A 27,676-nucleotide genomic window follows, 5' to 3' on the forward strand; every position below is an offset into this window, starting at 1 on the left:
TGGGAGTCCATGTTCAAGATGGAAGCTTCGTTGGATCCTTCAGCTTCAACATCGACTGGTGCTTCGACTCCGTCGGCGAAGCCCTCTGCCTCCCCGGCTGCTTCGGGCCTTCTAAAACCAGCCTCGTTCACACCGGTTTCGGCCTCGACCTCGGCGCCGGTGCCTTCCTCCGTCTCCTCGGAACAGGTATCGACTCCTACAGTTCCACCGGTGGTGCTTAAAGTGCCGAAGGCTGGCAAGCAGAAGCACGCGGCATCGAAAGAGCACGGAGACCGTGCGGAAGGGCCCCCTTTTGGTGCCGATCCCTCCATATCGGCTTCGTTGCGGTCCATTCTGGAAGCTCAGTTTGTGGAACTCATGACCACCATGGGTCCCCGGCTGATTGCCTCGATCCAGAGTGACCTCCCAGTTCCGGTTCCGAGGGGCGGGCCGCCCCCTCCTCCTCCACCGCGCCGCTCGACCTCGTTGCTCGGCGAGGAGGAGCGGTGGGCGGTGTCCGGTTCCTCGAGGCGGTCCTCGGGTAGTGCCATGCCTCCCTTGGAACCGATTCCCTCGAGAAAGGCCTCCCTTAGTGATATGCCTCCCTTGGAGCCTATTCCCTCGAGGAAAGCTTCCCTTAGCGACTTGCCTCCCTTGGAACCTATTACCCCGCCCCATGACACAGTGTGGCGTCCACCTTCGAGGCCTCCCAATCCTGGGCATAGCAGGAAGCAGGACGAGTTCTTCCGAACCCCCTATCAAGCCTGGGCGGCTTCTGGGGAGGCACCGACTCTTCCACCTCTCCGATCGGCGGCCTCGAGTCCTATCTGCTCCATGGAGGCTTCTGGGGACCAGTATTCTCACAGAAGGGCTCGATCCCCTTCCAGGCATCGAGAGGGGCATCGATCCAGACACTCTTCAAGGCATTCCTCTCGGCACTCGACTGTCTCGCCTCAGAAGAAATTACCTCGGATGGGGTATTCTGCTTCGGCTGGGTCTCCTTCTCCGGGCCCAGAGTTTGAGGACCCCGAGGTGTTTTACTCGCCCTGTTGCTCACAGGCTTCTGTGGAGCCCGAAGCCTCGACTTCTTCTAGTCCTTCTCGAAGACCGGCGCTGGCGGACCAACTGTCCTTTTCCTCGTTCCTCAGACAGATGGCGGATGACATGGACATTACCCTCGATGCTGGGTCTCGATACTCCAAGGAGTACCTCGATACCATGCACTTGACTCATCCTCCGGCCGAGTCCTTACGCCTACTTCTGCACAAGCTCCTCGACCAGACCTTCATGAGGTGCTTTGAGTCTCCTTACTCTATCCCTGCGGTCCCTGGAAAATTGGATGCTCGGTACCGCACGGTGCATCATAAGGGCTTCAAGGGACCTCAGCTTTCTCATCAGTCCCTCCTGGTCGAATCCTCGCTCAAGCGGTCTCATCCTGGTCAGGTGTATGCTTCGGTGCCTCCGGGCCGCGAGGGCAGGACCATGGATAAGTTTGGACGACGCATCTATCAGAATTCTATGATGGCGTCCCGAGTCCTGAATTATAATTTCCACTTTGCCACCTACTTGGAATTTTTTCTGCCTGTGCTTCGGAAATTCACGCCCTACATTGAGTCCCAGGCTCGATTTGAGTTTGAGGAGGTGGTTGCTTCGCTGTCCCAGCTTCGTCTTCAGTTGATGCAATCTGCCTATGATGCTTTCGAGCTCTCGGCCCGAGCAGCAGACTGCTCTGTGGCGTTGCGCCGTTTGGCCTGGTTGCGGACCATTGACATGGACCCGAATCTTCAGGACCGTCTGGCAAACGTCCCGTGTGCTGGGGCGGATCTTTTTGATGAATCCATTGAGACAGTCACGAAGAAATTGTCTGATCATGAAAAGTCCTTCCAGTCCATTCTTAGGCCGAAGCCTAAGCCTCAGCAGTCTCGACCCTCTCGACCGCCATTGATCTATCAGCGGCGTTATCAGCCGAGGCAAGCTCCTCCTGAGAGGCAACCTGCGAAGCGGCAGCCTCCTCAGAAGGCTCAGCAAAAGTCTCAGCCGTCTGCTGTCCCTAAGGCTCCTCAGCCTTTTTGACTGTCTCTTCGAGGGCGTAACCAGCCTCGTTCTGCCTCCCCCTGTTTTTCCCATCGGAGGGCGCCTCCATCATTTTTATCATCGCTGGGAGGCCGTAACCACCGACCTCTGGGTCCTGACTATCATCAGGGAGGGATACTCTCTTCAATTCCATCGGGTCCCTCCAGACCACCCTCCAAGAGAGTATCCTTCCAACTTGACACAGACCGCCCTTCTTCTTCAGGAAGCCCAGGCTTTGCTCTGGCTCCGGGCCGTCGAGCCGGTCCTGTGGACCAACACAACCAGGGGTTTTACTCCCTGTACTTCCTTGTTCCGAAGAAGACGGGCGACCTGCGACCCATTTTGGACCTCAGGGTCCTCAACAAATTCCTAGTCAAAGAGAGGTTTCGCATGCTGACTCTTGCTTCTCTCTACCCCCTCCTCGAGCAGAACGACTGGTTATGCTCTCTGGATCTCAAGGAGGCCTACACTCACATTCCCATTCATCCGGCCTCTCGCAAATTCCTCAGATTTCGGGTGGGACATCTGCATCTGCAGTATCGAGTGCTTCCATTCGGTCTGTCTTCGTCTCCCAGAGTCTTCACGAAGTGTCTGGTAGTGGTGGCCGCTGCACTCCGGAACCAGGGTCTTCAGGTATTTCCCTACCTCGACGACTGGCTCATCAAGGCTCCCTCGGCCTCGGGGGTCATCTCGGCGACCCTGTCCACGATTCTGTTCCTGCAGAGTTTGGGATTCGAGATCAACTTTCCCAAATCCCATCTACAGCCTACACAGTCACTCCCCTTCATCGGGGCGGTCCTGGATACCATACGTCTCAGAGCATTCCTTCCTCCTCAGCGCATGGATGCTCTTCTTCATCTCTGCCAGTCTGTGTCTTCTCGCCAGTCCATCTCAGCGAGACACATGATGGTCCTCCTGGGCCACATGGCCTCTACAGTTCATGTGACGCTGTTAGCCAGACTCCATCTCAGAATTCCTCAGTGGACCCTGGCATCTCAGTGGACTCAGGTGTCGGATCCATTGACTCGACACATCATCGTCACTCCTGCTCTTCGGCAGTCTCTACTTTGGTGGATGACCTCTTCGAATCTATCCAGAGGTTTGCTGTTTCACTCTCCTCCCCACCAGAAGGTCCTCACAACCGATTCAACCTATGCCTGGGGAGCGCATCTGGATGGGCTTCGCACTCAGGGATTCTGGACCAGTACGGACCGACTCCATCAAATCAATCTTCTGGAGCTCAGAGCCATCTTCAATGCTCTTCAGGCTTTTCAATATCTGCTTCACGACATGGTAGTCCTGATTCGCACAGACAATCAGGTGGCCATGTATTATGTCAACAAGCAGGGGGGCACGGGCTCGGCCTCCCTCTGCCAAGAAGCTCTCAGAGTCTGGGATTGGGCGGTTCGCCATAACGCCTTCCTCAAAGCTGTCTACATTCAGGGGAAGGACAATGTCTTGGCGGACAACTTGAGTCGTCTACTCCAGCCTCACGAATGGACGCTCCATTCCACACCCCTTCATCAGATCTTTGCTCAGTGGGGGACGCCTCAGATAGACCTCTTTGCGGCTCCCCACAATTTCAAGCTGCCTCAATTTTGCTCCAGAATCTACACTCCTCTTCGCCTCGAGGCAGATGCTTTTCTGCTGGATTGGGGGAATCGCTTTCTGTATGCGTTTCCTACATTTCCTCTCATACAAAAGACTCTGGTCAAGCTGAGGTCCGACCGCGCCACCATGATTCTGATTGCTCCTCGGTGGCCCCGACAACCTTGGTTCTCCCTTCTACTTCAACTCAGCAGCAGGGAGCCATTTCTCCTTCCGGTGTTTCCTTCACTGCTTACTCAGCATCAGGGATCGCTACTTCATCCCAACCTGCAGTCTCTCCACCTGACAGCTTGGTTCCTCTCAACGTAACTCCTCACCAGTTTTCCCAGGCGGTGAGGGATGTCTTGGAGGCTTCCAGGAAGCCTGCTACTCGTCAATTCTACTCCCAAAAATGGACTAGATTTACTTCATGGTGTATTTCCAATTCTAAGGAGCCTCAGCGAGCCTCCCTATCCTCTGTGTTGGACTATCTTCTACACTTGTCTCAGTCTGGTCTCAAGTCGACCTCTATACGAGTCCACCTGAGCGCTATTGCGGCTTTCCATCAGCCTCTGCAAAGGAAACTTCTCTCTGCTCATCCTGTGGTTTCCAGATTTATGAAAGAACATTTTCATGTCAATCCACCTCTCAAACCGCCTCCAGTGGTTTGGGATCTCAATGTTGTCCTTTCTCAGCTTATGAAACCTCCTTTTGAGCCTCTGAGAAAGGCTCCACTAAAGTTTCTCACTTGGAAAGTGGTTTTTCTGGTGGCCCTCACATCTGCTCGCAGGATCAGTGAGCTTCAGGCCTTGGTGGCGGACCCACCTTTCATAGTATTCCATCATGACAAGGTGGTCCTCCGCACTCATCCGAAATTCCTACCTAAAGTGGTCTCTGAATTTCATCTCAACCAATCCATTGTACTTCCTGTGTTTTTTCCAAAGCCTCATTTTCATCCTGGAGAATCAGCTCTACACACTCTGGACTGTAAACATGCTTTGGCTTTCTACTTGGATCGCACCAAACCACACAGAACTGCTCCTCAACTTTTCGTCTCCTTTGATCCAAACAAGTTGGGACGACCTGTATCAAAGCGCACCATCTCCAACTGGATGGCGGCTTGTATCTCTTTCTTCTATGCCCAGGCTGGATTACCCCTTCCCTGTAGGGTCACAGCCCATAGGGTCAGAGCAATGGCAGCCTCTGTAGCCTTCCTCAGATCGACACCGATTGAGGAGATTTGTAAGGCTGCCACTTGGTCCTCGGTTCATACATTCACCTCTCATTATTGTCTGGATACTTTCTCCAGAAGGGATGGACAGTTTGGCCAAACAGTGTTACAAAATTTATTCTCCTAAGTTGCTAACCAGCTTGGAGGTCACCCACTAGTGAGAATACCTGCCTGCTTATCCTGGGATAAAGCAATGTTACTTACCGTAACAGTTGTTATCCAGGGACAGCAGGCAGCTATTCTCACATCCCACCCACCTCCCCTGGGTTGGCTTTTCTGCTAGTTACCTGAACTGAGGAGACACGCCCGGACCATCGGGCAGGAAGGCACTGGCGCATGTGCGGTGCGGGCATCTCGAAACGTCTGAGTTTCTTCAAGCAAAACATGCTTGTGAGACGTCCGTATCGAGGCTCTGTCGGATGACATCACCCACTAGTGAGAATAGCTGCCTGCTGTCTCTGGATAACAACTGTTACGGTAAGTAACATTGCTTTCCAGGATAGCTCCTAGATCATGGCTCGGGTGGTGGAGTTCCTGCAGTCGTTGGGATGGGTTGTCAATCTATCCAAGAGCTGGTCAATCCCCTCTTAGCGCCTGGAGAATCTTGGGGTTCTTTTTGACACCTCCTTGGGGAAGGTCTTCCTTCCAGAGGCCTGGGTCAGCAAATTGCAGTCTCAGATTCGCCTCCTACTACTCCTCTTGCATCGAGCAAGAGGAGTAGTAGAAGCAAGGAGGAAAGCAAGAGGAGTAGCAGAAGCAAGGGAGAAAAGCAGTTTTAAAAGCAGAAACGAGCAGAGGAGGGAGACAGAGAAGAGCAGGAGGCTAGGGGCAGGGCGAGAGTTAGCATCGCCCACCCCCACTGCGTCGGAAGAGTCAGCACCCGAACTCCCCCATAAAAGGGGGCGGAGCCAAGGGCAAACGCGGTGCACAGCATCAAGCAAGAGGAGTAGTAGAAGCAAGGAGGAAAGCAAGAGGAATAGCAGGAGCAAGGGAGAAAAGCAGTTTTAAAAGCAGAAACGAGCAGAGGAGGGAGACAGAGAAAAGCAGGAGGCTAGGGGCAGGGTGAGAGTTAGCTCCGCCCACCCCCACCGCATTGGAAGAGTCAGCACCCAAACTCCCCCATAAAAGGGGGCGGAGTCAACGGCGCGCAGCCGTTAGGCGAGCGGCAAAGGCGCTCGCCTTAGCGAGAGCGCCTTTGCGAAAGGCCAAGTCACTACACCCAAGAGCACAGGAATGGACTGAAAGGTAAGGAAGCGGCAAGCACAGAAGGTAAGGAAGAAGCAGGAGCAGAAGGGACGAACACACACAAGCAGCAGTAAGGTAAGGAAGAGAAAAGACAGCACACACAAGAAGGCAGCAAGGCAAGAAGCAGATACAGAAGGAACAACCACACACAAGTAAGAGTTAGGCAAGGTTGTGCAAAGGCAGCAGGCACAGAAGGAACAAACACACAAGCAAAAGTAAGGAAAGGTAGAGCGTAGGCAGCCCACACAAAAGAAGAAGGCAGCAAGGCAAGAAGCAGGTGCAGAAGGAAGCAGGCACAGAAGGAACACGTAAACTTAACTGTTTTCTTAAAGTAGTAACCCCGATGGAAGCAGAAGGTAACCAGAAGATGAGCTTTTCAGTGTTCTGCACAGACTGTCATATGTATGACTACCTCCCCTCGGGGAGACAGTCATACGTATGCAGTCGGTGTCAGGAGCTGAAAAGCTTGAAGAAAGAAGTCAAGCGACTTGAGGACAAGATACAGGAGCTAGAAGGACTTTACACCCCGGAGGACCCTACCAGGGCATTTGAAGACTTCAGGAGTGAGAGACATATTGAGAAGGAAGTCAGGGAACTCGAGGAATTCATTGAGGAAGCATACAGGAGGAGGGTGGAAGAGAACGAACTCCAGATAAGAGATGAAGTTACACCAACACCAACATGGAAGGGGGAGCAAGAAGCAGGTGATCTCAAAGAAGACACCCACAGAGGAATAATAATAATAATAATAACAGCTTATATACCGCAATACCGTGAAGTTCTATGCGGTTTACAAAAGGTACAAATTGACTGACTTCAAGAGGGGAAGAAGAAAGAGAAGTAATTAGACAGGAAATTCATTGTTGAGGAGAAAAGTGATCAAAAGGACAGTAGGTCGCTATTGAGAGGAAAGAGATAAGTGGATCAGTTGTCAAGATGTTTTAGGAACAGGTGTGTTTTTAGACGTTTCCTAAATACCTCATAAGTAGAGGGCGAAAGTAATTGTTCTAGGTCTAGGAATACCGCACGAGGGGGAAGAATTGGCTAGTCGATGCCCAGAAGAAGAGAGAGTTAAGTACACCGAGGACATTGACCTGAGACCAAAACCTTCTTGCGGTGTCCCTCAGGGATCACCCCTTTCCCCTATCCTTTTTAATATCTATATGTCCTCATTGAAGCTCTTCCTGCTTTCCCCCCTTGAAACAATCTACACATATGCCGACGATATCCTTGTCCTTCTTGAAACAGACCAGAACCTCACCAACCTCCACGATAACATAACATCCTGCATAATGAGACTCCACTCCTGGTCCCTCTTGGTACAGATGAAACTAAATGAATCAAAAACAAAATTACTCTGGCTCGGCCCAAAGTTAGAACACCTGCCCACCCTCTTTGCACTGCCCTCAGGCACTGCCTTACACCTTGAGTTCTCATGCAAGGTCCTTGGCATCATTATCGATTCCTCTCTCTCTCAACGACCACCTCAACTCCTTGACAAAATCATGCTTTTTCAGCCTCCACATGCTAAGGAAAGCAAGACCCTTCTTCCGCCAAAAACATTTTGCCGTCCTTGTCCAATCCATCATCCTCTCCAAACTTGACTATTGTAATGCCATTTACCTATGCTTAACAAAAAAAAGCCTCCAAAGCCTCCAGCTTATTCAGAACACGGCAGCCAAGCTGATTTTTGCAAAACGTAAATCTGACCACGTCTCCCCACTCCTGGCCAATCTTCATTGGCTCCCAGTGATTTCCAGAGTCCAATTCAAATGCTCTTGCCTGGCTTTTAAGATTATTCATGGCATCCTTCCTTCCCTAATCCCACTTTCTTTCAACTCCTCGTGCCCTGACTCCGCCAGGACCGCCCATAAATTAAAACTATCCTTCCCCTCCCTACATGGTATTCTCCACGCAGGTAAACTGGGAAAATCACTTCTTTTCAAAATCACAGGTCTCTGGAATGACCTTACTATCCCGCTGCGGAACCTGAGCTCCCTCCATTTATTCCGCAAGCAACTAAAAACCTGGCTCTTCTCTAACCTGTAATTTCTTTTCCCTTACTTTTCCGCTCGATTTATAAACTTATGTAAACCTTTTCCTACCCTTTCTCATTTTTAAGTTCTTGTAAACCGTGCCGAGCTCTACTTCCGTGGAGATGTAGTTTAGTTTAGAAACGAAAATTGAAGAAGGGAAAGTCAGCGATCCTGGAGGGAGACTCGATACTGAGGCATGTGGACAGCCACATAGCAGAAGGAAGAGAGGATCGACTGGTGACCTGCCTCCCAGGAGCGAGAACCAAGGACATCGTGGAAGATCCTGGAAGGAGCGGAGACAGAAGTGACCGCAGTAATGATCCACATCGTGACGAATGATGTCAGCAGGAGAGACTACAGAAGAGGCACGCTGATAGAACAGTTCAAGATTCTGGGAAGGAAGCTGAAGATGAGGACCCAGAAGATAGCATTCTCAGAGATCCTACCGGTACCGAGGGCAGATGTGAAAAGGCAGGAGGAACTACAATCAATAAATGCGTGGATGAGGAGATGGTGTGAGGAAGAAGGGTTCCACTTCGTGAGGAACTGGACAACGTTCTGGGGCAAGAGCAAGCTCTACAGGAGAGATGGACTGCACCTGAGCGCGGTGGGAACAAGACTTCTAGCAAACAACGTCAAGAGAGGAATAGAACAGGCTTTAAACTAAGAGGAAGGGGAAAGCCGACAGTTGACCTAGCATCGACAATTCAGAAGACAGTATCCCATGAAGATACTAAGGGGAAAAAAGGCTGGGAAGAAACAAGGGACAAATTACAGGAGTCGACTAACCCAGAAGTGGAGGTTAGAAAGATTGAAGCAAAAGAGAAGACACCAATGATCAAAGCACAGGGAAAGGAAATGAAGACGACAAAATGCCAGGATCTAAATTGCATGTATACTAATGCAAGGAGCCTAAGAAACAAAATGGGGGAACTAGAAGCCGTGGCCAATGCAGAGGACATAGACATCATTGGAATCTCTGAAACGTGGTGGAATGAGGAAAACAAATGGGATACAGCACTGCCGGGGTACAAGCTCTATCGCCAGGACAGGTCAGGACAGAAAGGAGGAGGAATAGCTCTATACGTAAAAGAAAGCATACGATCGACAAGAATGGACACAGAGGAGACGACCAACAAACTGGAATCGCTATGGGTTAAAATACCGGGTAGGAAAGGGCATGAAATAAAGATGGGCCTATACTATCGTCCACCCGGGCAAACCGGAGATATCAATAAAGAAATGGATGCCGAGATGAAGCGAGAATGCAAAAGCGATTACACGGTTGTTATGGGAGACTTCAACTACCCCGGGATAGACTGGAGTCTTGGAAGTTCAAGATAGAAACATAGAAATAGACGGCAGATAAGGGCCACGGCCCATCTAGTCTACCCACCCCAATGACCCTCCCCTACCTTTCTCTGTGAATAGATCCCATGTGTCTATCCCATTTGGTCTAGGGAGACAGAATTCCTGGAGGTTATACAAGATTGCTTCATGGAGCAGCTTGTTAGAGAACCGACGAGAGGAAATGCCACTCTGGATTGGGCTAATGGGACCTGCAAAGGAAATGCAAGTAAAGGGACCGTTGGGAAACAGCGATCATAATATGATCAAGTTCAAGGTTGAAGTAGGAATACCGAACGGAAAGAGAACCATAGCGACAATTTTCAACTTCAGGAAAGGAAACTATGAAGCAATGAGGGTAAGGAAGAAACTTAGGAACACTTCCGAGAAATGGCAAACGGTAGAACATGCCTGGTCTTTTTTCAAGGATATGGTGAGTGAGGCGCAAAATCTGTATATCCCCAGATTCAGAAAGGGGTGCAAAAAGAGTCGAACAAAAGACCCGAACAAAAGACCCGGTATGGATGACTAAAATAGTGAAGGAAGCGATAGGCAATAAGAAAAATTCATTCAGGAAATGGAAAAAGGACAAAACTGAAGGGAACCGGAAGGAGCACAGGAAGTATCAAAAAGAATGTCACTGTGTGGTTCGTAAAGCCAAAAGGGAGTATGAAGAGAGGCTAGCCAGGGAAGCATGAAATTTCAAACCATTCTTTAGATATGTTAAAGATAAGCAGCCGGCTAGGGAGGAGGTGGGACCGCTGGACGAAGGAGACAGGAAGGGAGCGGTGAAGGAGGAGAAAGAAGTCGCGGAAAGACTTAACAAGTTCTTTTCATCTGTATTTACAAACGAAGACACAACCAACATACCGGAACCTGAGCAAATCTTCAATGGAAATCAAGCAGAAAAATTAACATCCATGGAAGTGAGCCTTGATGATGTATACAGGCAGATAGAAAAATTTAAAACTGACAAATCCCCGGGTCCGGACGGAATCCATCCAAGGGTTTTGAAGGAATTAAAGGAGGAGATAGCGGAACTACTGCGGCAAATTTGCAACCTATCCTTGAAAACAGGCGTGATCCCGGAGGATTGGAAGATAGCCAACGTCACGCCCATCTTTAAAAAGGGATCAAGAGGTGACCCGGGAAACTACAGACCTGCGAGTCTGACCTCGGTTCCGTGGAAAATGGCGGAAGCACTGATAAAAGAAAACATCGATGAACATTTGGAAAGAAACAAACTTCTGATAACAAGCCAACATGGTTTCTGTAGGGGGAGATCGTGCCTAACTAACTTATTCACTTCTTCGAAGGAATTAACAAATGGATGGATAGAGGAGACCCCATAGACATCATATACCTTGATTTCCAAAAAGCCTTTGACAAGGTGCCTCATGAGCGTCTACTCCAGAAACTGAAGAACCATGGGGTGGACGGAGACGTACACAGATGGATCAGAAACTGGTTGGCGGGTAGGAAACAAGAGGGTAGGGGTGAAGGGCCACTACTCGGACTGGATGAGGGTCGCGAATGGTGTTCCGCAGGGCTTGGTGCTTGGGCCGCTGCTATTTAATATATTCATAAACGATCTAGAAACAGGGACGAAGTGTGAGATAATAAAATTTGCGGACGATACAAAACTATTTAGTGGAGCTGGGACTAAAGAGGAATGCGAAGAATTGCAAAGGGACTTGAACAAACTAGGGGAATGGGCAGTGACATGGCAGATGAAGTTCAATGTTGAGAAATGTAAAGTATTGCATGTGGGAAGCAGAATCCCGAGGTACAACTATACGATGGGAGGGATGTTACTGAATGAGAGTACCCAAGAAAGGGACTTGGGGGTAATGGTGGACATGACAATGAAGCTGATGGCACAGTGCGCAGCGGCCGCTAAGAAAGCAAATAGAATGCTAGGTATAATCAAGAAGGGTATTACAACCAGGATGAAAGAAGTTATCCTGCCTTTGTATCGGGAGATGGTGCGCCCGCATCTGGAATACTACATCCAGTATTGGTCGCCGTACCTTAAGAAGGATATGGCGTTACTCGAGAAGGTTCAGAGGAGAGCGACACGTCTGATAAAAGGGATGGAAAACCTCTCATACGCTGAGAGATTGGAGAAACGGGTCTCTTTTCTCTGGAGAAGAGGAGACTTAGAGGGGATATGATAGAGACTTATAAGATCATGAAGGGCATAGAGAGAGAGTAGAGAGGGACAGATTCTTCAAACTTTCGAAAAATAAAAGAACAAGAGGGCACTCGGAAAAGTTGAAAGGGGACAGATTCAAAATGAATGCTAGGAAGTTCTTCTTTACCCAACGAGTGGTGGACACCTGGAATGCGCTTCCAGAGGGCGTAATAGGGCAGAGCACAGTACTGGGGTTTAAGAAAGGATTGGACAATTTCCTGCTGGAAAAGGGGATAGAAGGGTATAAATAGAGGATTACTGCATAGGTCCTGGACCTGTTGGGCCACCGCGTGAGCGGACTGCTGGGCATGATGGACCTCAGGTCTGACCCAGCAGAGGCATTGCTTATGTTCTTATGTTCTCCTTATGGTGTCCTGGTGTTCTCAGGCGCAGGATTTTCTCCATGTTTTGGGGTCAATGGCGGCTTCCCTAGATGTGGCGAGGTGGGCTCGAGCCATAGAAACATAGAAGATGACGGCAGATAAGGGCCATAGCCCATCAGGTCTGCCCACTCTGCTGACCCACCCCCAAGTCTACTATCCTAGGGATCCCACTCCTGGTGACAGGTTCCCTTGGCTTAACCCTCTAAGGGATCCCACATGGGCATCCCATTTGCTCTTAAATTCTTGCACGCTGTTTGCCTCGATCACCTGCACGGGGAGCTCATTCCAAGGATCAACCACTCTCTCGGTGAAGAAATATTTCCTGGTGTCGCCATGAAATTTCCCACCCCTGAGTTTGAGCGGATGCCCTCTTGTGGCCAAGGGTCCTTTGAGAAAGAGAATCTCTTCTTCCATCTCGATACGGCCAGTAATATACTTAAACTTCTCGATCATGTCTCCTCTCTCCCTACGTTCCTCGAGTAAGTACAGCCGCAAATTTTTCAGCCTTTCCTCGTACGATAGATCCTTGAGCCCCGAGACCATCCTGGTGGCCATCCGTTGCACCGACTCTACTCTCAGCACATCTTTTCGGTAATGTGGCCTCCAGAATTGCACACAGTATTCCAAATGAGGCCTCTTCATGGTTCTGTATAATGGCATTATGACTTCAGGCTTCCGGCTGACGAAACTCCTGCGGATGCAACCTAACTGTCTTGCCTTAGATGAAGCCTTCTCCACGTGATCAGCAGTTTTCATGTCTGCGCTGATGATCACTCCCAAGTCTTGTTCTGTTGAAGTTCTAGCTAAGGTCTCACCATTCAAGGTGTAAGTTCGGCAGCAGAAATCCGTGCAGAGGTGCATGATCTTGCATTTCTTAGCGTTGAAGCCCAGCTGCCAGGTCGAGGACTAAAGCTCCAAGAAATGTAGGTCCTGTGTCATACTATCGGGTGAATTGCCGTCTCTCACTATACTGCATAGTTTGGCGTCGTCAGCGAATAACATTACCTTACCTTGAAGCCCCTGAGTTAGGTCCCCTATGAATATGTTGAAAAGGAGCGGGCCCAAGACTGAGCCCTGCGGTACTCCACTGGTCACCTCCGATGTTTTATAGAGAGGGTACCGTTAACTACCACCCTCTGAAGTCTGCCACTCAGCTAGTCATTGACCCATGTAGTTAGTGTTTCTCCCAGCCCCATTGATTTCATCTTGCTCAACAGCCTGCGATGCGGGACACTATCGAAAGCTTTGCTGAAGTCTAGGTATAAGATGTCCACGGATTCTCCCAAGTCTAACTGTTTGTTACCCAGTCAAAGAAGCTGATGAGATTGGATTGGCAGGACCTAACCTTGGTGAATCTGTGTTGACTGGGATCACGTAGATTCTCCTCATCCAAGATTGCGTCTAATTTACGTTTGATTAGTGTTTCCATGAGTTTGCATACTATTGATGCGAGACTCACCGGTCTGTAGTTTGCAGCCTCTGCCCTGCAACCCTTTTTGTGCAGTGGAACGACGTTAGCTGTTTTCCAGTCTATGGGGACTCTCCCCGAACTTAGGGAGAGATTGAAGAGTCCTGATAGCGGTTCTGCCAGGACATCACGCAGCTCACTGAGCACCCTGGGGTGTAGATTGTCCGGACCCATGGCTTTGTTCACCTTGAGTCTTGCCAGTTCGTAGTAGACTTCGCCAGATGTGAACTTGAACTCGAAATTCTGACACGGGTCTTCCATGCTGGGCCTTGCCTGCAACTGCGGACCGTGCCCCAATGCCTCGCAGGTGAAGACCGAGCAAAAGTATTCATTCAGTAATTTTCTGCTCTATCGGAATCTGATTCTGCGCAGTTCCCATCTGGTTTTCTAAGGCATACTATCCCGTCTGTGTTCTTTTTCCTATCACTAATATACCTGAAGAAGGATTTGTCCCCTTTCTTCATGTTCTTTGCCAGAGTCTCTTCCACTCGAAGTTTGGCCTCCCTGACTGCCGTTTTGACCGCTGCAGACCTCGCCCTATGTTCTAGTGTAGCTTCCCTAGTCTCTGTTCGTTTGTAGGAAATAAATGCTTTTTTCTTCTCCTTGACGAGGTGCGAGATTTCTGCGGAGTACCATTAGGGTTTGTTGTTTCTCCGCCGTTTGTGTACTGATTTAATGTAGAGGCTTGTCGCTTCATGTATGGTAGATTTCAGGGATGACCACATAGCTTCCACATCATCGGTCATAGCTTGGTTCTGCAGTGGACGAAATCTCCCATGCATTCGAAGTCAGTGCCTCGGAAGTTGAGTACTTTTGTTTTCATGTTTGATCTAGGGAAACCTTTCCTGAGGTAGAACCACACCATGTTGTGGTCGCTGGAGGCTAGCGTATCTCCTACTGAGACCTTCGAGACACTATCCCCGTTGGTGAGTACCAGGTCCAGGATCGCCTGGGCCCTAGTGGGTTCCAATACCATTTGTTTGAGTCGTGCTCCCTTTATGGATGTTAACAGCCCTCATGCATCTGCTTCAGTATGCTCTCCTTCGACGATGGTTGCCCCAGAGGTACAGTCTGGCATTTCCTTTTCCTCTTCGGGGTTTGGCTCACTGCAGTTTTCGCTGGTGGCTTCAATCCTCCTTCCCGAGAGAGGTGGTGGAGAGGAAAATGGTGACTGAGTTCAAAGAAGCGGGGATGAACACACAGGATCTAGAATCAAAAAATATTAAATATTGAACTAAGGTCAGTACTGGGCAGACTTGCATGGTCTGTGTCTGTATATGGCCGTTTGGGGGAGGATGGGCTGGAGAGGGCTTCAATGACTGGGAGTGTTTAGATGGAATGGAGTAGGTTTTGATGGAGATTTCGGCAGTTGGAACCCAAGCACAGTATCAGGTAGAGCTTGGATTCTTGCCTAGAAATAGTTAAGAAGAAAAATTTTTAATTGAATCAGGTTGGGCAGACTGGATGGACCATTTGGGTCTTTATCTGCCGTCATCTACTATATTACTATGTTATGTTACTATCTAGTGCAAGGGGTGAGTCTGGATCAGCCCCAGTGGACGGTACTTATCACGGATGCCAGTCTCCTCGGCTGGGGAGCTCAGTGTCTAGGTTGATCAGCTCAGGGCACTTGGTCTCTGGCGGAAGCATCTTGGTTGATCAATGTTTTGGAGACCAGAGCCATCCGTTGGCGTTATTAGCTTTCTAGTCCTTTTTGACGGGCAAGTTGGTCCAGGTTCTCTCGGACAATGCCATGGCGGTGGCCTATGTCAATCATCAGGGGGGCACCAAAGTTGTCTGGTGGCGCAGGAGGCAGCTCTGCTCATGGTCTGGGCAGAGTCTCATCTTCAGGACATCTCGGCTTCCCACATTGTAGGAGTGGAGAATGTTCAGGTGGACTTTCAGAAGGGAAGCTTCCCTTAAGGGCTCATATGGAGATCCAGTGAGACTCTGCAAATACAGTGTTAAGATTCCAGGAAGGCAAAGGGGTACACACTAAGACGCAACTGAAGAGCCCCTTTAATGAACCGGGCGACATCTGGGCAAGAGGCCAAGGAACCTCTGTCCCCATGCGCTTGGAAACAGGAAAGGCCTTCTATCTGCATTTTCAGAAAACCGACCAACAGTCCCTTCTGAAGTTTCTCCCGCAAAAAGTCCAAGACTACCAATATTGGAGCTCGGAAGGACTCTACATCCTCCACAGTACACCACTCCTGAAAGGACTTCCAGATCTTAGCAGAGACTTTCTTCAACTGATATCTGTGCCATAATTTGACCTTATCTTATGCTCTGAAATGCAACCTAAAATACTAATCTAGACAAACATTTTTTAAATGAAACCCTAAAAGAGACTATTGCCTAAACTGACTTTTCTGCAAAGTTAGAGTATTGAACTAAAAAAGTAATGAAATAACCTATTGCAACCCAAGTTTACCTATTTCTAAGTGTGCCACAGCAATATTCCGGATGTGCCGCCAGGGATTGAGTCACTTCTGGCGTCTGAGCATCTCCTCCTTTTCACCCCCACATGAACCTCATCTCATTTTCTCTGAGCTTGGGACCATGTCTGGAGGGCCTCCGAGTATGTGCACAATGTCATCATTTTGACGACTGTGCATGCTTGGAGGCCCTCCAGACATGGCCCCGAGCTCAGGAAAACAAGATGAGGTTCATGTGGGGTGGAGCAGGATGTGCCACAGAAAAACATTTGCTCCATTAGTGTGCCAGAGCAAAAAAAAAGTTTGCAGGACACTGCCTTAGCAGATCCTCACTCAGCACCTCTTCAAGGAGTACTTGCAAAACATAGCCATCTGATATAAACTAATATGAGCACTTCAAAATAAAGTTATCATGTGAGCTCCAAAAGACAGATGTACATTGAAAGATCCAGTCTTACCCATGTGAGAGCAATAAAATGCCCTATCTTAAAAGGAAAAGATTTACCCTACATTACCATGATTACCAATTAAAAAGTGGTTTCTTTTCAATGTACTATTTAATAGCTTCATCACATCCCCTCTAGTCCTAGTTTTGGATAGAGTAAACAAGCAATTCTATTATATCTTCCCTAAGCAATCTCTTCTCCAGGTTGAAGAGCCCTAGATGTTTTAGCCTCGCCTCACAGGAAGTCACCCTTCTCTGTACCTGTTTTCAGAGACAGCAACCAGAATTGCACACAGTATTAGAGGTGTGTACATACCAGAGCAATATAACATTTTCATCTTTGGTTTCCATTCCTTTCCTGATAATTCTTAACATTCTATTTGATTTCTTAGCTGCCATTGCACACTAATTGAGGGATTTAACGTATCCTCAACAATGACACCTAGATCCTTTTCCAGGGTGGCGACTCCTAATGTAGTTGCAAGTTGGGTTCCTCCCTCTCACCCCCTACCATTTATCACTTTGCACTTGCTCACATTAGATACTCAGTCTGCCAAGGTCCTCTTGCAATTTTTCACAACTGTGTCATCAGCAATTTAATTCTCTCGCTTGTTATTACCATCTCTAGATCACTAATAAATATCTAAATTGTTTATGAATGTTTTTTGATATTGGAAACTGCCTAGATTCTAGGCGATACATAAATAAATATTGCTAAGCAGCGCTCCCAACACAGACCCTTCTTTATTGACCATTTAAACCCACCCTGTTTTTCTATCTTTTAACCAGTTCTTAGGCTGCCATCATGGATTGTTATAGTTGTCCAGGTCTCTCCACTTCTGGGTGGGAAGACAGATATTTCAGCCCTCATGATTTCCTATGCACACTTCCTGAGCTTGTGAGGGCAAGCTTACTTCTCTTAACGGCAAATTGGAGGATAGCCTTGCACTGCTGGAATGGGGTTTCACAATGAAATCTATGGGGCAGCATGAGATTTTAATTTCATTTATTTCTTTTATATTCCACTCATCGAGAAAGCAATGTTACTTACCGTAACAGTTGTTATCCAGGGACAGCAGGCAGCTATTCTCACTAGGGGGTGATGTCATCAGACAGAGCCCCGGTACGGACGTCTCACAAGCACGTGTTGCTTGTAGAAACTTAAAGTTTCTAGATGCCCGCACCGCGCATGCGCCGGTGCCTTCCCGCCCGGAGATCCGGGCGTGTCTCCTCAGTTCAGGTAGCTAGCCTGAGAAGCCAACCCAGGGGAGGTGGGTGGGACGTGAGAATAGCTGCCTGCTGTCCCTGGATAACAACTGTTACGGTAAGTAACATTGCTTTATCCCAGGACAAGCAGGCAGGTATTCTCACTAGTGGGTGACCTCCAAGCTAACCTCAGTGGGATGGAGGGGGAGTTGGCGACTTAAGAGAATAAATTTTTCAATACTGTTTGGCCAAACTGTCCATCCCGTCTGGAGAGAGTATCCAGACAATAATGTGAGGTGAATGTGTGAACCGAGGACCAGGTGGCAGCCTTACAAATTTCCTCGATTGGTGTTGATCTGAGGAATGCTACTGAGGCTGCCATTGCTCTGACCTTATGGGCTGTGACCTTACAAGGAAGTGATAATCCAGCCTGGGCATAGCAGAAAGAGATACAAGCCGCCATCCAATTAGAGATGGTGCGCTTTGATACGGGTCTTCCCAACTTGTTAGGATCGAAGGAGACAAAAAGTTGAGGAGTGGTTCTGTGTGGCTTGGTGCGATCCAGGTAGAAAGCCAAGGCACGTTTACAGTCTAGAGTGTGAAGGGCCAATTCTCCGTGGTGAGAATGGGGCTTAGGGAAGAATACTGGAAGTACAATGGATTGGTTGAGATGAAATTCGGAGACCACCTTAGGCAGGAATTTCGGGTGAGTGCGGAGGACCACCTTGTCATGATGGAATACTGTGAATGGTGGATCCGCCATCAATGCCTGGAGTTCGCTGACTCTGCGAGCGGACGTAAGGGCTACAAGAAAAAGCACTTTCCAGGTGAGATACTTAAGAGGGGCCCTGTTGAGTGGTTCAAACGGGGGCTTCATGAGGCGGGAAAGGACTACATTGAGGTCCCAAACTACTGGGGGTGGTTTGAGAGGAGGGTTAACATGGAAGAGTCCTTTCATAAATCTGGCGACCACCGGATGGGCCGAGAGGGGTTTCCCTTGTAGGGGCTGGTGGAACGCCGCAATAGCGCTCAGGTGGACTCGTATGGATGTGGACTTGAGCCCAGATTGAGATAGGTGTAGGAGATAGTCCAGCACGGAGGATAAGGAAGCTCGCTGAGGTTCCTTTGATTTAGAAACACACCATGAGGAGAATCTGGTCCATTTCTGGGAGTAGCATTGTCGAGTGGCGGGCTTCCTGGAAGCTTCCAAGACCTCCCTCACTTCTTGTGAGAATTGGTGAGGGGTTACGTTGAGAGGAACCAAGCTGTCAGGTGGAGAGACTGCAGGTTGGGATGAAGCAGTGATCCTTGATGTTGAGTAAGTAGTGAAGGAAACACTGGAAGTGGTACTGGTTCCCTGCTGCTGAGTTGAAGTAGGAGGGAGAACCAAGGTTGTCTGGGCCACCGAGGGGCTATTAGAATCATGGTAGCCCGTTCGAGTTTCAGCTTGACCAGGGTCTTCTGGATCAGCGGGAATGGAGGGAACGCATATAGAAATCGTTTCCCCCAGTTCAGTAGAAAAGCATCTGCCTCGAGGCGATGAGGAGTGTAGATCCTGGAGCAAAACTGAGGCAGTTTGGAGTTGTGGGGAGCTGCAAAGAGGTCTATCTGAGGCGTCCCCCATTGCGTGAAGATTTGGTGAAGGGGGCTGGAATGGAGAGTCCATTCGTGCGGTTGTAGCAGACGGCTTAGTTTGTCTGCTAAGACGTTGTTCTCCCCCTGAATGTATACTGCTCTGAGTAGGGCGTTGTGGCGCACCGCCCAGTCCCAGACTCGTAGAGCTTCCTGGCAAAGGAGGGCCGAGCCCGTGCCTCCTTGCTTGTTGATATAATACATGGCGGCCTGATTGTCTGTGCGAATGAGGATTACCATGTCGTGAAGTAGGTGTTGGAAAGCTTGGAGCGCATTGAAGATGGCTCTGAGTTCCAGTAGATTGATTTGGTGTAGTCTTTCCGCACTGGTCCAGAATCCTTGGGTGCGGAGACCATCCAGGTGGGCCCCCCATGCATAATTCGACGAATCGGTTGTGAGAACTTTCTGATGGGGGGGAGAGTGCATCAGCAAACCTCTGGATAGATTCGAAGAGGTCATCCACCAAAGTAGAGACTGCCGAAGAGCAGGTGTGACTGAGATGTGTTTGGATAGTGGATCGGACGTCTGATTCCACTGTGATGCCAGGGTCCACTGGGGGATCCTGAAGTGGAGTCTGGCAAAGGGTGTCACATGTACTGTGGAGGCCATATGGCCCAGGAGCACCATCAGTTGTCTCGCCGGTAGGGTTTGGCGAGTAGACACCGACTGGCAGAGATGAAGAAGAGACTCCATGCGTTGCAGAGGCAGGAATGCTCGGAGTCGGGTGGTGTCCAGGACCGCTCCGATGAAGGGGAGGGACTGGGTGGGTTGTAGATGAGACTTGGAAAAGTTGATCTCGAAGCCCAAATTTTGGAGGAAGTAGGTTGTAGCCAAGGCCGCCGAAGTGACCTCTGGGGCTGACGGGGCCTTGATGAGCCAGTCGTCGAGGTATGGGAACACCTGTAGACCCCTGTCCCGGAGTGCTGCGGCCACTACCACCAGGCACTTTGTGAAGACTCTGGGGGACGAAGATAGGCCGAATGGTAGCACTCGATACTGTAGGTGCAGATTTCCCACCCGAAATCTGAGGAACTTTCTGGAGGCCGGGTGAATGGGGATGTGAGTGTAGGCCTCCTTGAGATCCAGGGAGCATAACCAGTCGTTCTGCTCGAGGAGGGGGTATAGAGAAGCCAAAGTCAACATGCGAAACTTCTCTTTGACCAGAAACTTGTTGAGGGCCCGAAGGTCTAAAATGGGTCGCAGGTCGCCCGTTTTCTTCGGGACGAGGAAGTACCGGGAGTAAAACCCTCGGTTCAATTGGTCTGACGGGACCGGCTCGACAGCCCGAAGCTGAAGTAAGGTTTGGACTTCCTGAAGAAGAAGGGCGGTCTGCGTCGAGCTTGAAGGATACTCTCTTGGAGGATGGTCCGGGGGGACCCGATGGAATTGAAGAGAGTATCCTTCTCTTATGATGGTAAGGACCCATAGGTCCGTGGTTATGGCCTCCCATCGATGGTAAAAAAGATGGAGGCGGCCCCCTATGGGAGAGGCTGAGTGCAGAACGGTGTCGGTTATGCTCCCGGGGGGGGAGTCAAAAGGGCTGGGGAGCCTTAGGTGCAGCCGGTGGCTGAGGTTTTTGCTGAGACTTCTGGGGAGGTTGTCTCTTCGCAGGTTGTCTCGCAGCAGGCGTTTGTCTGGGCATGTAACGCCGCTGGTAAATCAGGGGTGGCCTGGAAGGTCGAGACTGTTGAGGTTTGGGTTTGGGCCGCAGGATGGATTGAAAAGATTTTTCATGATCCGACAGCTTCTTGGTAACAGTTTCGATAGACTCATCGAACAGGTCAGCTCCAGCACATGGTACGTTGGCGAGTCTGTCCTGGAGGTTGGGATCCATATCGATTGTACGGAGCCATGCCAGGCGACGCATGGCTACCGCGCTGGCGGCAGCACGTGCCGAGAGTTCGAATGCATCGAAGGAGGATTGCATCAGCTGGAGGCGTAATTGGGAGAGGGAGGCTACCACTTCCTCGAACTCGAATCGAGCTTGGTTGTCTATGAACGGAGTGAACTTGCGGAGCACCGGCAAGAAGAACTCCAGATAGGAAGAGAAAAAGAAATTGTAGTTCAGCACCCGTGACGCCATCATGGAGTTTTGATAGAATTTTCTACCAAATTTGTCCATCGTTCTCCCCTCTCGGCCCGGCGGTACAGAGGCGTAGACCTGGGAGGGATGAGAGCGTTTTAAGAGAGGACTCGACCAGTAGGGATTGGTGGGAGAGTTGAGGGCCCTCAAACCCTTTATGGTGCACGATGCGGTATCGAGCATCGAGTTTGCTGGGGATCGCCGGTATGGAGTACGGTGTTTCGAAACACTGCATGAAGGTCTGGTCCAGCAATTTATGCAGGGGGAGCCGAAGCGACTCCGTTGGAGGGGTAGGTAAATGCATGGTGTCCAGATACTCTTTGGAGTATCGGGAGCCCGTGTCAAGGGTCACATCCAGATCATCCGCCATTTGTCGGAGGAATGATGAGAAGGACAATTGATCCGCCAGCGTCGGCCTGTGGGACGGGCTGGAGGAGGAGGAGGCCTCCAGGTCCATGGACATCGGGGAGTGGCAAGGAGAATCGGGCACCGGTGTCTCCTCGTACTCCGGGCCCCCCGGAGGGGACACCTCTGATGAGGAGTATCCCCTACGTTGCAGTTTTTTTCTGCGGTGACACCTCCGAATGGCGTGAAGAGTGCCAGGATGAGTGTCTCGATCGGTGCCCGTCTCGGTGGCGGGACGGGGATCGGGATCGTCTGTGCATCGCATGGTCTCCCGAGGCCCCCAAGTGGTGGATAGGGCTGGAAGCGGTGGATCGCAACTGGGGTTGCGATGCGGGTTCTTGCGATGCTACCCAAGTCTGGTAAGGAGTACGGAAGAACTCTTCCTGACTATGCCCAGGGCTTTGAGTATCGATCGGAGGTCTGGTCCCATGTTGGCGCGGAGGCGTAATGGGTTCTAATGGCGGCATATCGGTAAACGAGGCTTGCCGCGTGGGCATCGCCGCCCTCCCCCGTTCGTCCTCGTCGGTTTTCGAGGTCGAACGGGGAGGAGGGGGAGGGGGTGGACCGCCCCTTTGGACCGGTACCGGGAGGTCACCCTGTATGGCAGCGATGAGCCCGGGTCCGATGGTCTGCATGAGCTCAACGAATTGAGCTTCCAGCACGGACCGTAGCGAAGCCGATAAGGAGGGATCCGCACCGAAAGGGGGTCCTCCTGCAAGGACATCGCGCTCCTTCGAGGCCGAGTGCTTCTGCTTAGTAGCTTTCGGCACTTTGATGACCACTGGTGGCACTGTGGAAGGAAGAGGTACCTGAACCGAGGAGACCGGGGCAGGCACCGACGTCGAGCTCGTGGATGGTGTCGGGGTGAACGATGCCGGTTTCACCACACTCGATGCAGGAGGGGTCGATACCGGTTTCGCCCGAACCGGGGAGGTATCAGATGAAGTGGAGGCTGAGGGATCCTTAGCTGCGTCCATCTTGAACATCGATTCCCACAATAGGCAACGCCGCTTGAATGAGCGTGCCGTAAGGGTAGAGCAAGGCCTGCACGATTTCGGGATGTGGTCAGGGCCCAAACACTGCAAACAGCGCCAGTGAGGGTCCGTGAGTGAAATCGCGCGTTGGCACTTGCTGCACTTTTTAAACCCGGTGATTGGCCGGGACATAGGCCGGAAAATCTCCGCCGCGAGGTCGAAGCCAGTGGGCCTGAGCCACGTGGCCGGCCCGTTCGACCCGCCGGAGGAAATAATCTTCTTTTTTTTTTTTTTTTTTTTTACTGAAAAAGAAAAGTACTGTTAACTGTAATTAAAAGAAAGCGAAAACGCGGACAAGGAAGGCAAATTTAACTGAATTCAGCTAGCGCATGATGAAGTTGAACTTCTCAGTTCCGCGGAAAAGAAAGAACTGAGGAGACACGCCCGGATCTCCGGGCGGGAAGGCACCGGCGCATGCGCGGTGCGGGCATCTAGAAACTTTAAGTTTCTACAAGCAACACGTGCTTGTGAGACGTCCGTACCGGGGCTCTGTCTGATGACATCACCCCCTAGTGAGAATACCTGCCTGCTTGTCCTGGGATAACAGATATACATATGTAATCATAAAAAACAAATGCATACAAAGTGACATGTATATTCTGGACATACAGATGATTCAACTGGACTCTACAGACCTATCTTTTCACTTGTGTATGCTGGACACCCTGCTGGAAACTACAGACATATTTTCCCATAGCCAGGCCCAGACTGTTTGCAATGCTAATAATGATGTTCTGGTTTCCCTGCTGTGAGAATATCCCTTCAAGGTTATGCTGACCTGTTATCACTGCTATATGACTTCATAAACTTCATATGCCAGACACCCAAGAAAGCCATAAAACTTTTTATAATGAGCAAGGAGCTCTGCTCATGTGGGTGTAACGAGATGAAAGAACTTGGTACCAAACCATGGGTTTCCTGTCTCCCAACCAAGCTTTGGGAACCAGACAGCTGGATTGTTGAAAGGCCATCTCGTTGCCAACTTTTCATCTTACAAGGACACCAACTCGAATAATTGTAACACCTCTAATTAGCAGCTGCATGTCTACGTGCTGAAAGAAGGAAGTTCAGCAACAGTTCTCTGTTTCTGTAAGGCCCCCCTTTTACTGGGAGGGGGTGTGGAGGTGAGAGAGAGGCGTGGACGATAGGGAAGAGTTAGCTGTACATTATTTTTATGTACCAATAGGGAATTACATAACCAGAATTCGGGGATGGACTTTCTTGGAACAAAGGAAGAATTGCTCTGTATAAAAAACACGTGTATTTTAGGTAAAGCCAGAGAGATTCACTTACTTATGCTACGGGGAACTGCTAGTCCCCTGCTAAGCATATGGGTGCAAATTCTTCTCTCCATTGCATATTCTGAACTGACAATACATTTTTTTAGATATGTCTTTGCTGCTGTAATACTTATAGTTTTTATACTAACAATAAACAAATATTGTCTGTTTTGGAAGATACAATGCCATCTTGTAGTTATTCCAATGAGGTAAACAAAGCAGCCTTTTATCTCAAAAGCCATTATATACCAGCATACTTCAAAACTCAAAGCAGAATGCTAAATGAGCTTGTTAAAGAAAAGTGGGCAACCTGTATGTGATGTACTTAGGCCTGTTCAAAATGGACAATGCACAAATGTGCTATAGAATGAGGTACTTACATTGCAGCAATTGAAGTTCAGCTGAAGGAAATCAGGGGGACAGTCCCCAACCATGTGCTGGAATCCATCATAATCCAAGCCAAAATTCTGCATGGACAAAGTTTGGTCATTTAGTCTAGTCTGTAAACGTAGAGCAAAGATGAGCGATTCATATTCACTGCATGAGATTGTAGCAAGAAAAATGTCCATGTCTATGAAAAACTAAATAGCAGTTCTAAAAGATAGACGTGGAGGGGCAGGGGCATTTTGGATATGACGTTTTGGGAAAGATGTCCAAAAATCGAGTAGAGAAAATGTCCATTTTTGAAACCTTAAAACGCTTAACTTTTCTTTTCCCTTGAAAATTACCTATCTAGATGTTTTGGCCCTTGGTGTATCTAATCTTTTTTGGCCATTTTCGAACACGAAAACATCCAAAAGAAAAATTCACAAAACAAGCCATTAGGATATCTAAGCATTCTCAGCAAACCGGCCACACAGACAGCCGAGTACTGCAGTGAACATCACTTTAAAAGTCCCAGGTACAGATCTCACCATAATTCATACTGTCAAAGCCTAACACACTGAAATATGGGGTTAACCTATCAGACCAGTTACTGAAGTTGCCTTGAAGTATGGAATCTATATTCTCTCATTTGCAGATATTCAGCCGTACGTTCTTTTGGGTTTAGATCATGTGTTTGACACAAATTAAAGATTGCAGTTCAATTCTTTCAAAATTGAACGATTTGGGGTACACAAAAATACTTGTCAGTATACTCACCCATCCCTTAACTGGGAAGCAACTACTCTGGTAGCTAAAGTTTGTAGTTTGGGTATTGTGTTAGATTCTGGTGTTACTCTAACTAATTATTTATCACAGTTGGTGTCTTATTTTTATTATTTATGTCAACTGCATTTGTATTATGTGGTGGCAGCTAAGAAAGCAAATAGAATGTTAGGAATTATCAGGAAGTGAATGGAAAACAAAGAGGAAAATGTTATAAAGCCCTTGCATAGCTCTATTGTACAGCCGCATCTTGAATCCTGTGTGCAGCGGAATTAAAAAAGGGAAACAGAGAAGGGCAACAAAAATGATAAAAGGGATACGATGCCTTCCCTATGAAGAAAGATGGCTTGGAGAAGAGATTGCTCAGGGGTGATATGATAGAGGTCTATAAAATGCTGAGTGGAGTGGAAAAGTTATATGTGAATTGCTTGTTCTCTCTTTCCAAAAATACTAGGACCAGGGGGCATGCAATGAAGCTACTAAGTAGTAGATTTAAAATAAACCGGAGAAATATTTCTTCACACGTGTAATTAAATTCTGGAATTTATTACTGGAGAATGTGTGAAATCAGTTAGCTTAGCGGAGTTTAAAAAAGGCTTAGATAATTTCCTAAAAGAGAAGTCCATAGGCCATTATTGTGATGGCTTGAGGAAATCCACCGCTTATTTCTAGGATAAGCAGCATAAAATCTGTTTTACTACTTGGGATCTAGCTAGGTACTTGGAACCTAGGTTGGCCACTGTTGGAAACAGGATACTAGGCTTGGTGGATCTTTGGTTTATCCCAGTATAACGGTTCTTATGTTCTTAAACAGATAAGATGAACAAAATAGATATAAGTAACAAACCTGAAATGGGAGAGCTGAGAAGTACAAAAGCTGAAACCCAACAAACACCGGTGACCCAATCCTTATGGCCAATCCAGTAATATTCTCAGCTCCCCATTATCCACCCCATCCTCTTCCCCCAACTTCCCTCTCCCAATGTACCCACATCCCCCTCAGAGCAAGTTTAAAACTGCACTGCGGGCTCTAGGAGACAGAAAAAATATGGCATGCGCTTTGAAGTAAATTTGCCATACTGAAGTTCCAATAACAAAGCATAGAGACAATTTCTCCACACCCAATACGAGGGGTCTGCAATTAGGTGCCTTTGCAAATTAAGAGGCAATGACCCTTATTAGATTAAGGCCTCATATTTATCGAAAAGGAGGCCCACCACTTAACCCTTTATTTGGCATTGTTGCTCAGAAGCAAAAGTGTTTCTATAGCTCTTATGGGAGATTTGCATCTCCAAATGCCAGTTACTTGGCACTGTTGCTCTTGTTCAAATCAAGTTACATAAAGCAGCCATTTTCACCATCTGTCAATTAAAAGGTTAAATTGGTGGCCACAGAAACCTCTCTTGTAAGATTTCAAAGGCAAAAAAGGAGTCAGGTGTATCATTAGAATTCTCCAAAAGCAGGACAAGATCAGTTTTTAGTTATTTTGTGATGTGGTGTTCTATTTTTAAAAACTCTAACCTGCCTAGACCTAAAGGGTAAAACTACAAACAATCATATAACCAACATACATACTAGAGAATGATACAGGGACAAATTGTTCCCTGCCCCATGGGAACTCATTTTCCTGTCTCTGCTCCATTTCTGCAAGGATCTCTGTGATTATTTAAAATATTTATATCCAGCACATCCCAAAATCTGTGCGAAGTACATAAAAACATACATAAAACAACTATACAGAAATAAGAACATCTCACCAACATACTTCAAAATCACCAAATCTGGTTCTCAAAAGTAGTAGCTGAGGGAGTTGAGAGGAACAAGATGGCAGAAGAACGCTGATGATGTTCTGTGAGCTCCAAGTTTTTTTCTTGCAAAAATATTTCAGCGTTACCTGTTTTTCCTGCTTTCTGAAATGCTGCACTCGAAAAGGAAAGGAGCAGTGAAAAGTTTATGGCCATTCAGAAGGGTTATTATAAAAAATTTATGGGAGTTTGGCAACCATTAACTAAATATTGTAAAGATCGATTTATTTGTATAATTTGGGGAAAACATGCACATCCGGGGGGAGGGGGATATGTTTTGGCATTTGTTAAGAAATATAGAAGGGTTGATTACAAGTATTTTATGAGATCTTTGTAAATTGGAAAGTGGGTGGGAGAAAATAAGTCTTGTCTTTATTCTATTAAGTATATTGTGCTGTAATGATATTATTTTATGTAAAAGCATCATCTTTGCACAATTGAATTTTTAAAAATGAATAAAGAAAAAAAAAAAGGAGCAATGAACACTGATGTCACTGGCACTCTCATCCTCCCCAATTCAATCAACATTACTTCAGTTTTTGGAGTGGCAATCCGCTGCTGGCCCTCAGCCTGAGAATCAGCAGGCAGAGCAAAGCGGGTGAGCGCTTGATTCACTGGATCAGATATCACTCTCACCCCCGATGTTAGCTGAGCCT

The 27,676-nt window shown here is 48.4% G+C and overlaps 1 protein-coding gene across 5 annotated transcripts in view; it reads right to left on the bottom strand.

The window, feature by feature from the left end:
* The window catches only part of TESK2 (testis associated actin remodelling kinase 2), a 146,776-nt gene that overhangs the window by 29,628 nt on the left and 89,472 nt on the right, over positions 1-27,676 (bottom strand). For 4 of the 5 annotated variants that reach the window (XM_033916660.1, XM_033916663.1, XM_033916662.1 and 1 more), the window contains exon 9: positions 24,447-24,533. The exons of the other annotated variant lie outside the window; for it this stretch is intronic. In XM_033916660.1, coding sequence (XP_033772551.1) covers positions 24,447-24,533 — 87 coding nt within the window. The remainder of the gene's footprint in view (positions 1-24,446; positions 24,534-27,676) is intronic. 5 annotated transcript variants of the gene reach the window in all.

Source organism: Geotrypetes seraphini, chromosome 12 (assembly GCF_902459505.1).
Source record: "Geotrypetes seraphini chromosome 12, aGeoSer1.1, whole genome shotgun sequence".
In the NCBI taxonomy this organism is placed as follows: Eukaryota; Metazoa; Chordata; class Amphibia; order Gymnophiona; family Dermophiidae; genus Geotrypetes; species Geotrypetes seraphini.